Source organism: Lycium barbarum, chromosome 2 (genome assembly GCF_019175385.1).
Source record: "Lycium barbarum isolate Lr01 chromosome 2, ASM1917538v2, whole genome shotgun sequence".
Lineage (NCBI taxonomy): Eukaryota > Viridiplantae > Streptophyta > Magnoliopsida > Solanales > Solanaceae > Lycium > Lycium barbarum.
The window spans coordinates 141,841,600-141,856,689 of NC_083338.1; the positions used below are offsets into that span (position 1 = coordinate 141,841,600).

The 15,090-nt window shown below is 36.9% G+C and overlaps 2 protein-coding genes across 5 annotated transcripts in view; one reads left to right on the plus strand and one right to left on the minus strand.

Annotated features, from left to right (window-relative positions):
- LOC132627680 (uncharacterized) overlaps window positions 1-4,067 on the plus strand; it is a 28,861-nt gene extending 24,794 nt beyond the window's left edge. For all 3 annotated transcript variants that reach the window (XM_060343156.1, XM_060343157.1, XM_060343159.1), the window contains exons 21-27: window positions 255-350; window positions 611-691; window positions 768-839; window positions 2,255-2,299; window positions 2,387-2,470; window positions 2,572-2,675; window positions 3,044-4,067. In XM_060343156.1, the coding sequence (XP_060199139.1) occupies window positions 255-350; window positions 611-691; window positions 768-839; window positions 2,255-2,299; window positions 2,387-2,470; window positions 2,572-2,675; window positions 3,044-3,161 (600 nt within the window). In that variant the 3' untranslated portion in view covers window positions 3,162-4,067. The remainder of the gene's footprint in view (window positions 1-254; window positions 351-610; window positions 692-767; window positions 840-2,254; window positions 2,300-2,386; window positions 2,471-2,571; window positions 2,676-3,043) is intronic.
- A 1,169-nt stretch (window positions 4,068-5,236) lies between these two features.
- Window positions 5,237-11,680, minus strand: LOC132627681 (probable beta-1,4-xylosyltransferase IRX9H). 2 transcript variants are annotated; one of them, XM_060343161.1, is made up of 4 exons: window positions 10,402-11,680; window positions 6,399-6,648; window positions 6,073-6,289; window positions 5,237-5,868 (listed from the first exon to the last, which is right to left on the minus strand). In XM_060343161.1, exons 1-3 carry the CDS (start codon window positions 11,106-11,108, stop codon window positions 6,119-6,121), a joined length of 1,128 nt encoding a protein of 375 aa, XP_060199144.1. In that variant the 5' UTR covers window positions 11,109-11,680; the 3' UTR covers window positions 5,237-5,868; window positions 6,073-6,118. The 2 variants fall into 2 exon arrangements, with proteins under 2 accessions (XP_060199144.1, XP_060199143.1); XM_060343160.1 differs by having other exon boundaries at window positions 5,237-5,673; window positions 10,402-11,678.
- Between the last annotated feature and the right edge of the window lie 3,410 nt (window positions 11,681-15,090).

The window sequence follows — 15,090 nt, forward strand, 5'->3', positions numbered from 1 at the left end:
GCTCTTTCTTCTGAATATCATGCTCATTCAAATTACATTATGCGAGTTTTTTTTTTCTTAGGTAAATTATTTTGTGGTTCTTTAATCAAAGTCCACAAGCATCATTATTGTTTAATAATCAGATGGCAAAAATTCATCACCCGATGCCATTGCTAGTAAAGAATTCCATATTACCTATTGTAATCTGGAACGCGTTGTTCATTTGTTCCGGAGATAGACAAAAAATAAAAGGTCCTTTACATAATTCATGGCAGGGTTCCGCCCACTCTGGTCCAGCACTGACCCCAGCAGAAGTATTGGTTGCAATACATGATATAAATCCCGAGAGAGATGGCCTTCCACTAAAAAAGGTATGCATTCTTCCAATCTTATAAGTTTGTCTTTGGCTTGATGGTTGTTGCATGTAAACTTATTGCAGCATGTAGAACTAGAAAATCCATTGATAGCTTGCCCTCAGGTGCTTTGCCGTGTATTTCCTCAATTGCGTGATTCCTTGTTTCGTGTTGAATTCTGTTTTTCTCCCTGTTCCTTACAGATTCAGGATATAGTAAAAATGCCTTGGCAGAATTACATACTGATTTTGTGATACTTTGATGCTATTATCTTTCAGATAACAGATGCTTGCTCAGCTTGTTTTGAGCAGCGGACTGTTTTCACGCAGCAGGTCCTGGCGAAAGCCTTGAGACAGATGGTATGGAAAATCTGCAAATACATAGATAGAGACTGCATGGATAATTTTCTAATCTCTGCAATATTCATTTAATCAGGTAGATCAGACTCCTCTCCCGATGCTATTCATGAGGACAGTGATTCAGGCCATTGACGCCTTTCCTACTCTGGTAAATCAACAGTCTGTTACTACGCTTTTGCTAAAATCAACGTATACTACCAAATAAACAGAAAGATATAAAGCTGAGTATCAGTATGAAGAGGGATCTGCTTAGCTACGAATGATGCCAAACTATTCTATTACTATGCTTTTGCTAATCCATGCTTGAGGAGAATGTTTTAAATCTTTAGAGATCTGTGCAACTGTCATAAATTTCACCAATGAAACCCTGCAATTGCTCTATATACGCCTCATCCAAGAGATCAACATGAAGAAAGACATTCTTGAGTGATATAGAATAGCTATCTCTTAATAGATGGATATAGGAGATAGCATTTGCATAGTTTATTTGCGGAATCTTCATGTCCATTTGTCTTGATGGTTATAGATATAATTTATTAGATTAAATTCTTTGGCATATATCCAAGCCGCCCAGTATAGGAAGGAGAATCCACTAATCATGAGAATGCTTCCTAGGAGATTAGTAAAAGCAGAAAGGGTAAGAGGAGTTTCTCATCTGGCGGCAGAAATATCGACATTTATGTCACTTGATCTGCTTTCCTTGCGCATTCACTATTTCAGATGACAAGCAGTGAAGATTATGTTTAAAGAACATGGTACTGCTGATTATTTTGTTTTAGTGGCAAAGATTATGTTGCCACCTTGAAAGAAACTCAATAGTATGCGTAACTTCTCTTTGATGTGCTATATTCCTCTTTGCTTTCTGGAATAATGTTTTATTTCTTTTGTAAGTGCATGTCCAAATTGGCTACTTCTCTTTTCTCCTGTTCAATAATGTTTACATGCATATACACATAAGTTAAGTTTTAGTTTGCATTCCTTCGGCCTACCATATTACACGTGAAGGGACAATGTTGAAGACATAATTAAGTGAATAAAAGCGTGTTCTCTTGAACAACTCAAGCTTTTAGATGAGATGGTCACACACCTCTACACCTTATGTATGTGATTTATTGGTCTTGGGTTTTGAAAACTATAATCCAAGATATGTAACCCGTCCTCTCTCTTTCCTTCTTTCCTTTTGGTGGTTGCTATGTTGCTCGGACTCTTCAAAAATGCCGATGGGTGCATGTCGGATACTCCAAAAATAGTGTACTTTTGGAGAATCCGACACGGGTGTAGCAACATTTTTGGAGAGTCCGCGCAACATAGGGTGGTTGGGGGGTTGGATTCCTGGATGTTTATGAACTAGGTCTTATATTGTAATAGTACTGCAGAAGCATTTCATCTAGATGTTGATGCAGCTGGGTAGAATTAGAATTTTAAAGTCGACAACAGTATGATGCTAACTGCTGAGCAATTAGCATGGATATTTCTTTGACAGCGCTTCTTACTGAGCATATATTTTGTGTTGATGTGGAAGGAATTCAGTCAATTTGACATTATCTTTTTTTTGATGTCTAGGTTGATTTTGTGATGGAGATACTCTCTAAACTCGTGATTAGACAGGTATCTACGCTTAGATTCCCCCCCTAATCATGAACTGTCATTATTGGTCTACAAGTGAATGGTCATCCCATTACATGTTGGATGCAGGTATGGAGGATGCCAAAGTTGTGGGTTGGATTCCTAAAATGTGTCTCACAAACGCAACCACATTCCTTTCCTGTACTACTACAGGTATTATTTGGTAATTTATATTTTATTTTATATATTGAGCATGGAGGCTCATTAACTTTGTTGCTGTCTTTTGTCTTAAAATGCTTGCATCTTGCTTGCAGTTGCCACCACCACAGCTTGAGAGTGCTCTAAACAAATATGCTAGTCTTAGAAGTCCATTGGTTGCCTTCGCAAATCAGCCAAATGTTAAAACTTCACTTCCTAGGTATATTTTATATCTGATCAACAGTTACGTTTATGTCCCCCCTTGTTAACATCTTCTTTCTCTGCATTGTGTCAACCACCTCAATTGGTTTAAGTTAAGTTCTTCACGGCACATGCGCTGCGTCTATTGTTTGAGACATATTAGTCTATGTTTTAGTTATTAAATACACCAAGTAGAAATTCAGATTGCATCTTTATGTGAACCTAAAAGAAGAGCTAATTGCATAAGTTGTCACCAATCTATGTCACATACACTGTTTAATATGCTCAAAAAGTTTCCTCGTGATTTACTTATCCGAAAAAAGAAATCATGATTTTTATAAATCAACTAGTCTTTGTGGTCACTTGAGTGGTTTGGCATTGTTGCAGATCAACCTTGGTACAACTTGGTCTTTTTAATGAACCAAGCTTGCAGCAATCACATCTCTCATCTACTGTGCGTGCCTCAGAGACGGGTGCTTCCGTTCATGGAACAACATTAACGTGATAGTGCAACTTCTTAAAGCTGAGGAAAGAATCAGTGGAATACACGGCGTAGGCACACCATTACTAATGCAGCCCCTCATTGCAACAATGTGCTATGATTCTCCAGGGTCTGCGTACATTGTGGCTAGGATCTGCGCCCGTTAGAAGTCGGGCACAATCTGCTGGCAACAAGATGGCTCATGGGATGGCAGTGCCCAAAGATTATGAGGAGAAATCTCCCTTTGGAAAATGTATCATAAGATGTCAATTTCCCTCGCGGTCTCTTATCAGCTATCCATTTGTCATTCATTAATTTGTTGCTTTAAATGTCTGCCTGCAGGCATCTGTTGAGTTGTCTGGCTTTATGTAGTAGCATAGCTGGTAGGTCAGGTTCCTTTTAGCCTTTTGTATGAGGGAGGCGAGCCGGAAGTGTGTAATTGTACTATAGTTTTATAGCCCCAACCCACTTCCCCCTCCCCCTACCCACTTGCCTCGCTTTTGGTTCAAGTAAATGGGTTCGCTTAAGTAAAAAGGATAAAGAAAAATTAAAGGATGCCACTTTCTAGTTTCTTCAGAGAAGCTCTCTGAGGAAAAAAAAGGATTAAAAGAAGAAAACAAGAGTTTATTGGTGAATGGGGGGCTGATTTGGAACTTTTTTTAAAGGCAAGTTGACCGATGATTAAGTTATTGAGCTGTAAATTTATATACGGTAGCCAGTTCTAGGATCAGTGATTAAACCAGTGTTAGAAATGTAACTGGAAAGTAAGTTTTCAGTCGCAGAAACCTTCCTGCCCTTATTTGCTTCATATTCTCTGTTCTTCTGGACGATATTCTAGAGTTTCATTTGTAGGAATTGAAACTTCATGAAAGTCTTGGAGTTCTATTTTTGCTATTTGTTTTATTTTAGGAAGTTACAATTGTTAGATTATTAAGTTTCTCAATTTGATTATGTTCATGGAATTTGAACATATACATTGTTGAATTAATCCATTGGTGCCTAGAAATAAGTCTAGCGTAGCATATAGAATTTTTATTTACTTGAAACAGGCTTAATTTGGAGTTTAGAGTACTAATATAGTGAAATAGGATAAAAAAAATTATGTTAGCAGCATCGATCAATATCTGTTCCTCGATAAAGACTCACCTCCAACAATTTCAGTAACTTCATGGCTCACATCTATTTTCGATTGGAAATACGACCGTAACTCTTGGACTCGTCTTGCCAAGTGAGACTCTTTTCGACTGTCTTGGGTTTCTTGCACTTCTCTGTCGTCAGGTGAATAGTCCAAAGTGAATTCTCAAAAACAACAATTTCAGTAACTTCATGGTTCACATCTATTTTCGATTGGAAATACGACCGTAACTCTTGTACTCGTCATGCCAAGTGAGACTCTTTTCGACTGTCTTGGGTTTCTTGCACTTCTCTCTCGTCAGGTGAATAGTCCGAAGTGAATTCTCAAAAACAGTCTCGAGTTCAAAAAGGAGATAGTTTAAAGTTTCAGTAAACTTGTCCACAGTGCCTTTATCAACGGTTTAAAATGTGTTTTTATCTATTTATTTCATTTGAACGTTCCTCTACACACTGCCGGCCTGTCATAAGTTACATCTAAATTATGCCGCAAAATTTTGCTTGGTGATTAGTTTTACTCAATGCAAAATCAGTTGAGTTAGATGCTCTCTGACCTCTGAAAATCCTGTATTTACATTAGAGCTAAGGTCGAGCAAAGCCTCTTTCGTCATTGACCATTTACTTGAATTTGTGCCGGCTGTAAACGACAGTATGTAGAATACAGCATAGGCTGAAGTGACAAATCAGGGTCGTTTGCGCTGAGTAAATTAGGGAGAGCCGCAACAGCTTGTGTTATGTTGAAAAGCCCAAACAACTTCACTATTCCTAAGGTACTATTGGACATTTCAAACGTCAGGGATGGACCAGGTCTCTTCTATTTTACAAATTCACCTAGGATATCGTCTCCAATCTTTGTGCATCTACTTTTCATTCATTACCACACCATGTGTAGAAATAAAGTGACTACAGAAGTTCAAACCTGCATAAGTAAAATTCAATGGCTCAAATTTAATTTGCAAAAATTTTATGCAATAAGAACCTTTGCACATCAAGGGAAAAAAAATGCAGGTCATGTATAATAACTGTTCTGTCAGAATCAGAATTGTAAAAGATTACAATTTGAACTGAGCGTCACTTGCTTCCTGCTTCCGAGGATGATAATCCGCAGCCATTCAACTCTACAGCACGCACGCATTCCGCCTTTAGTGACAGCAGTGGCTCCAATCTTGGAATGGAAATTGAAGACACCACACCCCTCACCTTGGAAAAAGTAGCAAAACTCACAACACAACGACTTCTGATGTGGTCAAAGAATATTTTTGAGAAAATAAAAAAGAAAATCAATTACTCTTTTCTTTATAGCTATCCTGCCATTCAAGGCATGCATTGCTGCTTCGACTTCGGCACTCAAGTATTTCCCAGATCAGCTTGAAAATGATAGCTTCCTATTGGGATTAGCACTGGCCTGTCAAACAGAATTGCAGCTGAGGCGCTGTCTTTTTTTCTTTGCTCAGGCAAACTAAATATGGACACAATCGCAGAAACAACAATAATTCCAAAAGGCTCTCTGAATTTTAGCAACAAAAAGGCTTTGACATGAGATACAGAGTGCCCTTAACCACCATGATGTGAAATGCTACAGTGGATATTGTTCGGTGTCCTAGGAAATGCACAAGTGATTAAACATAAACAAATATGTTCCAAATAGGGAGCAGGGAGAATGAACCTTTTCATTCTGGGTCTAAAATTTGGCGAGGCTAATTAAGAGAAGCTATTCCTCACCCCACCAATCCCTAGTTTACTCGTTTTGCATTTGGCTCTTTCTTTACAAGACAAGGGAAGTTGTAGGTTTAGATGCACTGACCTCCTTCATGGACACCAGTTAGAGACTTTGCACTTTGCTTGTGTCCTCATGTGGTAGAGAAAACGGTATCAAGGTTCTTTTGAAGCAGCCAGCCTCTTGGATAGACAAGTCCACGAGCTTCCAGATGAAGGTGCCAATTCAATACCCTTGAGCAACCAGGAGGGATAGCCTCCATTTGGCTTTCGTCTTCAACAATTTGTTCTATGAAAGTGGTCTCCTGCAAGTAATCACTGTGAGTACATTTCCAACTTCAACCTGCTCACACAAACCTCTATCCCCAAAGTAAGAAATCAAGGATTTAAAAGGAGGAGGAATATGATGCGTACTTGGAAACCCTCCTTCACCTTGTCCAACTGTCGAATGGGATCCGAAGTTGGTCGATGCCATTTCTTTGGATCCCATAATATAGTGCTATTGAAGGCAAAGCCAGACATATCGACATGAAATCTTCTAAGTTGCTTACTCTTCTCATTAGTGTGCCACCCAATAACTTGACTTCCATTGCACACAGGACCCTCCAGTACTGCTTTGCTTTTGCTTTGTGCCAGCATAGCAACAGGCCAAGTGCCAAAACGACTATAAAGAGGAGATCACAAGAAAATAGAAGCAGATTAGAAAAGAAAAGACAAAAAAGAGAATGTTCCAACAATGACGTCAAATCTGCAAAAATAATTATGCTCTCCTTCCAGAAACCAGGGTCCGGCCATACTTCCGAAATATTGCAAAAAGGGCTGTAATTTCTACTATTCGGTGAAAATTAGGTTTGTCATGGTTGGTTAAATTGGACTAATAAGAGGGGAATGGGGTAATTAAAGGGGGTTCCTATACTTGTGAGGTGACGAACACTTGTATTGGATACAACTTATAGCATCTAAAAACAGTCATAATCACAGGAAACGACACACATACTACCTCTCATACCAACAATGACATAGAAAGTTACTCATGTCCTAGTTCATTTCTTCACCATGCTTCCTAGATAAGTGCGAGCTTCACTGGTACTTCACCAGAAGTGTGTCCAGAAGTGGATATAAGTTTATTCTATTGAATAGTTGTGCTTACTTTAGTATAAAAAAAGTGCTGTAGCATCTTTCCACAACAAATTTAAATAGCATGGAAGAGTCTAGGATGAGTCTACTTTGTTCAAGGGAAGTGTCCAGGATCTGGGAACAAACAAATAAATTAGTTACTTCAATACTCAGGAAGAATCTTAATTCATGCAGAACTCTAAGCATGGTAATCTGTCACTGCGAAAGCTCAATCCTTCCAGCAAGCCTGTTAGATGATTCTATTCGAGTAAATGCTAAACTGTCGATTCAAAATACAATAAAGATATCTTATGTTGCATTGGTTTTTATTATACCTTTCCAGCAGCACTCACTGGTCCTCACGAAGAAGGAATAGTTTTTTTTTTTTTTTAAAATCAGATGTGCCCGAAGGGACACGAAGAAGGAATAGAATATGACTAAATCATGGACAAAAAGAATCTGTTGGCCATTGCTGAGGAAATTCTCCAAGGTTTATCGAGCATATTTCAGCAAAAGCAATGAAAGAACAGGGGCACCAGAATTACTGTTCAACGTGTCACTGCTCAAGCTACAGTATATTAGATTTTATTTATTTTGCTAATGTCGTGGATTGCTGCCAGTGCAAGCAGAAAGCTTATATTTTCTTCGGATAATGACAGCACTCAAGTTAGAAGGATCCAAGGATTGGAGGTGGCATTCTGGGGGAAACACAGTAGTGATCATTAAATTTGCATCTTATGGGAGAGGAATACACAAATATTCAAAAGTCTAAGAAGATTAATTGAATTGTCTTCAAACAAGGGTTTGAGGGAGCAATAAAATTTGGAAACCTCAATTTGCTACTCGTTAGTCTTGTCAATTGTGGCAGAGAAACAACTATCTTATCCTCCAAAAATTATGTTGTTGGAAGAATTTCATGAGCTTTCTGGCAAGAATTACAGCCACCTGTGAGATTTTTTTTAAATAGAGGAGACATGTTTACCATTTAAGAGTCATTCTTGGATTACATTGTGGGAAAAGTGGGGAATTGGACTGATCTATTTCTAACACAGTTCCTGATGGCCAAAAGGAAGTTGCTGGGCGGAAGTATTTGTAACCTACTTTATTACATGGTAGGTGATCACACAAAGAATGGAGTTTAAGTTTGCTCAAGGCTGAAATTGTGTAAAATGAGGATGCAACAGAGTGACCAAGTTTTCGACTTACTAATAGAAGGTAAGATTTCCTAAGGAATCTTATCACAACTTTTAGGTCGAAGAAAATTGGTCCATGTTAAAGCATTAAAGAAGATCATATCAAATGCTAATGCCCTGGAATTTGCCTAAAGGCCTGAAAAATAGTCCAATCTTTCAATTACCAATTGAATGAATTTAATCCAATAATATCTGAGAACAGCTGCAAGATCAGCATGGGATGAGCACAACCTAGACCTTTTGGGACAAGGCTCAAGAGTATTGAGTTTGAAAGAAGTAAGTTCTTGAAGCAGAAATTTCTCTCATCTTTTCCTCATTATGCAAACAAAGCAACCAGAAAATACTTGGATCTCAGAGGTAGAACTCAAGAAATTGGATCTGAGCATGTATGAAGAGTTTAAATAAAAACTATCATGAGATCCAAGAATTTTCAACATGGAGGTGCTGATGCAGGAAGAATAGAGAAGAATCAGAATGCTGCAATTACTAAATAACTTCTATCTTGAATAGGGAGTGGGCAAAGACACGCAACTTCTGCTTTTGGGGGCACAAAATCACGTACTGAGCTTTATTCACGAATTGAGTAGCATTCCAAAAAAATGCATTGCCTCTTTCAGTGAAGAAGACAACAGCCTAGCATTAACATTCCTGACCCATGTTCGACATGAATATACTATTTGCCAGGAGCATCAGGAGTAGTTACTGACTTGTCTAGTATGCTTTTTAATCAGTACTGACTTGTCTAGTCTATGTTGTTATTTGAGCTTAAATTGTATTATGGATTTAATTCCTATACCTATAGTTGGTTCAGGATTTTAGAATCTAGTCATTTCTTTTTCAATAACTACTTAGAATATGAGTTCTAGTTTTCTAGGATATGGGTCGGGCTTAGACTAGCTATGTATAGATAGTCTTACATTGTAGAAACCATCTCTTATTTCAAATATTACTCATTCAGTTATAGCAGGGAAGCTCGTCTCTGGCATATTATTTGCACCTCTCTTGGTTGAGATTTAGCTTCCTCAATCCTCCTTTGCAAACTGCTTTTACTGGAAGTTATGGGAACCTCTGGGCTATAAACGAGGACTTTTACAATTATAAACACAGTATATTTTTTATTAGGGTTCTGATTGTTGACTATGATGGCAAGCATGCCATACTAATTATGATAATAAAATGTAGTATGACATTTACATTTCAAAATAACAAGAAAAAAGTGGAAAATTATTAATAAGGAAAGTATTTGGACTCTCAGAATAAAGATGGAAAGATTAGATGTTTCTTTTAGACCCCTTGAAAAGAAGATAAAGTAGATGAAGGCATCACAAGGATTTTCTATGAAAAAAGTGAACGACAAAAGAAGTGGATGAGAAGTGAAACCAATGTATCAACGTTAGGGATTGAGCAAGCAATCTTAAGTTGGAAGGGGTGTTTTTGCAAAGGTAAATCAGTGCCCTTAGCATCTACAAAAGAACGGGTGGAAGAAGTCCGGTGCTAGTTACTTCTTTATCTAACTTCTCTGTTCTCTTATTTGAATTGAAGGAACTCTACCAAAAAAGGTTGAAGCACATCTGTCAATCCAAGCTTTTTCTTTGACATCAATTAAGAACAAACAAGCACATAACCCCACTAATGATGAACATGTTGCATCTGGTGGGCATGACAGAGTTGAAGCCCTTCTGAAGGTCAATCATCCAAAGCGCATAATTCTTTTTGTCCGCTAATCAAAATGCACACAATCTATATTTTACCAGAAGAAGGGGATTCCATTATTCACTAACAAGGTGGTCATTTTCTCAGCTTCTAATATAAGGACTGCCATCTTGAAGAAGAATTGAGATAATATTTGAAGTCCAAAAATCACACAACCAATGGTCGAATCTACAACTGTCCTTTTTAGAAGCTATGAAGAGTGATAAACAGAGAAGGATACCAGGAAAAAGAATTTGTTAGTGAAGTCGTAATGAAATAGGAAATAGCTCCAGACTATGCACCTATTTATCAACTTGAATATCTACATAAAGCGCATGACATCATCCTAAACAACGTTCACAACAGGATAAAACAAAGACAAGTCATGTAAACAAGAATAATGAATCTCAACTTACTTGATCGATCTAATGCTCTCAAACAACTCAAGCGAGTAGATATTATCATCATCTGCAAAGTAAACAATCCCATCAAGCCTATGACGTTCAATATGCTCCAACGCAACATTCCTCTGATGCACCCCCCGGTCTTTTATATCCGTCATATTCTTAGAACACACCAAATGCCGATACATAACTCCCGTCTTCCTCAAAATATCCGCAGTCTCTACAGACGCCGCATTCATCTCAACCACAATCCACAACAAAGGCGATTTCACGAGGTTCAACAACTCACTCAATCTATTAAGATAATAACCTTGAAGCGCCCTATTATAAGTCGGTGTCACCACAATCAACAATTTCCTCGGTACAACATAAACAAAATTCACTTCAGGTAATTTAACCGAGTTAACCTTGTTATCAGGTCCCGGTATTACCACATCTTTCATCTCCTCCTTCTTCACATTAAACGAAAAATCACGGCTTCTCACATCATCATCAAAATTACCACCAAATGGTGCCATACCTAATACAAACCCTAACACAAAAAATATCAAACACCTATAGAACAACTTCTTCCTACTAGATATGTAATTTTTTCGCGACGAACTTTTGCCGTTAATAATGACCTGCTTATGAGATGGCGATTGAACTGAATATTGATTTCCATTCTGAAAATGCCGTTCGCTATTATTCGGTGACAATGTTCTTCGAATCGACGCCATTGATTAAGTCGAAAATACTCCCAATTTACATCAACAAATACGTAATTAACCAGAGCTTAACGTAGAACAAACAATGTAAAGGATCATACCAGCATAGATGATTGAGTTTGAAGCGAAACTTTACAAATGATTACACTGAAACCCTAGAAATACGAACATAGCCTATTTTTTCTGAATCAATGTTTACGATGAATCAAATCTGCTTGATTTAGTAGTAAATAAAAATGAATGAAATCTATACTGAAACACACCACAATTTCAGTAGAAACTTTCAGGGATTCCACGTGTCAGAATCGGATAAATTCAGTGAGATATTTTCAGTGAATGGCAGCTAAGCAGATAATTTTTTTTCCGGCGGAATTTGAGTGTCGGCTGAGAAAAGAGGCATCAAGTGGGATGGGTGCCAGATAAGCAGAGCTGGGTGTTGGTTGAGGCTAACGTGCGCCAGGTTGGTGGGCCCATATAGGAAACTGACGCGTGGCTAGCTGTTTCATGGGGAAGCAGCCTTGCTATTATTGTCGGACACAAAATTACTATTCACTCTAATTAATCATCCTGATTACGACTTTCTTTAACTAACACATTGTTTTGGACCGTCTGGTGAGGTTAATCATGCATGTTATTTTATGTTTAAAATCTGATACATATCGTACAAGAATGGTCAAGTCCATCACTATTCGAAACTGGGAAAATTTAGTGAATTCTTGTAAGCGGTTGTACATATGTATAGGTAGATAACCTCACTTTGTGAATTTCATTGGGTATCTTCTTCTTGTTGGTGGTGGTGGTGGTGGTACATATGCATATGAATGGTTACTGGCTATTAGACCTTTGAATTCACAAGCACAAAGTTGGAACATAAAAATTTATAATTTGTTACGAAGAATGATTGATGTATTGCACATAAAACAACTACATAAGAGTCCATCATTGACCTCTCCTTGTTTTTTTTTTTTTTTCATTCGATACTCGGTACCCGCATCGTAGACTCAGTTAATTTGGAGTCGCGTGCATTGGGGAAGCGCTTCCTAACAAAAAAAATTCACACCCAGATATCAAATTCAGGACCTCCAATTAAAGATAAGCGAATCCTATCCATCTTACCAATTCTTAATTGTGAATTGACTTCTTTCCCTCTCTTTCTTACCGCATGAAATTTACAAACATCAATTAAAACATCTTAATGTATAAAAGCAGTTATGACGTTTGCTTGATACAAACAAAAGCCGCATATAATGTGAATAACCCTAACATCATCAAAATTTACTAATTGAACTAGAGAGAGTGATATAATGATCTTGTAATTAATAACTTGACCAGTAAAATGACAATTAGATATACCTTGTTGAGGTACGAGGTAGGCGTGCATACTTATGGTTTATGATTCAATTTGATTTTTGAGAGTTTTGTAAGTCTTACACTAAAATATAAAGTATGATATGCAAAATGAACCTTCGGAAAGGTATTCAGTGGATAATGATAGCATGCAAACTACAATGCTGTTATTAATCAATTTGACACCTCTGGTTGTGTTATATTTGAGACCGATGTAAGGACCAGTTTCTATGATCGACTGCAACGGTTGTATGTGGCGGCAGTCATGCGGGCGCATTCGTTTCTCGCCGAATTTTCTGAAAAGTAGTTCGTTTCCTACATGGAAAAGTGATCCGATTACTATTGGGTTTAGGGCTTCGCAGCCTATCATGTAAATACATCTTCTTTCATTGAATATTACGAATGATGATGATCCTGATTTTAGAATTTTCACGTTAAATTTTTTGTTCTTTTTTTTCGTTATTATTGATCTAATTCTTATTGTCTCATAACAGGTCATTATCTCGAGTCGAGCACTTTACTTAAAATCAACAAAGTTAAACTATTTCACTCAGTAAAAGGTAGTTGTTTATGTTATCAAAAGCTTAGGCTCTTTGGGTGACAACTAATAGTCAACATGATTCAGACGACTACGGTTTGATTGAAATAATTTTGGTATAAGATTTTGTATTGCTTTACCTATTGTTTGGGTTGAAGTATAGTTCGTCGATTCAATATATCTTGATGGGATTTTTTGAGTAGGTAGCGAGAAGACTAGTAGTATCAACTAAATCATTATTCGGATTTTTTATTTTGTTTTAAGACTCCATCGATGAAAGAACAAACCGAAAAATAGTAAATTTGATGAATACTCATTTTATACCATCTCATCTTTATCACACTTCTTTATCTTCCAATTCATTGTCTTTGAATTATACAGAGCTAATCATATTGCTCTAAACTCATCTCATGGAGAAAAAAGCAACCTATATAGGTGAATAAGTAAAGGCAAGCAGTTCCTTGAGTTTGTTCGTCAAGTCAATAGCTCTTGCAAATATAAGTGTGGAAAAAATCATATTCAGACTATCAAGATTGACTAAATAAAAGGTTAAAGAGAATAACTTTATGAAATTCTCTCATTTCTAAAGTTGCGCAAGGTGCTTCACGAGTAAGTCTGGACGGAGTTGTTTCAGCTCTTGGGTTGAGAGTTGCACTTCTCCATGAGTTCTCACTTACAGACGGATGGTCAAATTGATGAGAAGGTAAATGCCATATTTGAGTTCACTTGGGCGCTTTTCTCAAGTCATTTATCGACACCTTCAATTTTACTAAGTTTTAAAAATAAATTCATATTTTACACGTTATATATCTATATGTAAGTATAGAGAACCAAGTAAGTGCTTTACGTTATATTGCTTGCATTACTAATTAATTTCTGTATACATATTTGTTTCTTAACCAAACCACTCGTTAGGACAGTGAATCTCAAACTTCTTGAGTAAAGGTCTTCATTTCCAGGCTCATTGTGAACTTGATCTATCAAACTTTCGGATAAATTGCATCTCATTCTTTTCGGTTATTGAAAAGAATATATAACAAGGGCAGTAAAAGTAATTCAAACATCTCGCAACAATTTAACTTCGTCGTCGTTCAGCTTCAGCTGATAAATTATTGTGTCTATTCGCGCACCAACTATTTTATGGGGAAGAAATTATAGTACAGAAATGCTATAAATAACCTTTATTTTATTAAGTTCTTGAGAGGTTTTAGTAAAAATCAATGCATGTATCTATTTATATGTATATATATAGTATTATAAAATGAGATAGGTTGGAGCAGCAACTATATGAGGGGCTGAAGTGTATAGAATGACTCTTGCATGCACTGTCTATCACATTTGGCAAGAAAGGAACAACCGAATTTTCCGAAGGAAACAGAGGACTAGCTACCAGTTGATCAAAACTATTATTCAGGAAATCTTCTGCAGAGGAAGCAGGTGGCCAAGGTTATCAAAACACTTAGAAAAGTTGAACTTCTATCCCTAAAGTTCTGGACTGGTTAATGGTAAAAGGGTAGATAGATGCTGTAGAAGTTTAGTATTCAGATCAACTTGGGGCTGACGTCCGAGTGATCTTTCTGGTTTATGCTTTGTACAATCATCACTTTGGTTAATAAAAATCTTTATTTGCCAAAAAAAAAAAAAATCATGAATATTCTGAGTCAAATGTTGATAGACGAAAATAATACAGTACCTTATGTTCCATAAACATATACTCCCTCAGTCGCATATTAGTTGTCCATATTACTTTAAATATCCGTCCCAAAATACTTGTTCATTTACAAAATCAAAATAGAATTAATTAAGTTTTTCCTACTTTGCCCTTAACATTAATTATTTTTTTAAGTAATCAATATTAATTAGAGTGCAATTAATTAGAGAAAGGTAAGGGTAATGTAGTAAAAATACACTTTATTTATGATTCCTTAAAGGGCGTGTAAACGAGAAAGTGGACAAGTAATATGGAAAGGAGGGAATACGTTTATTTGGTGACATTATTGTACAAAACCGTTCATGGAATATTTACGGTTGCCTTAGAAATTACTCCCTCCGGATCAAAAAGAGCGTCCACTTAGCTTTTTTTTTTCTTTTTTTTTTTTGTCAGAAAGA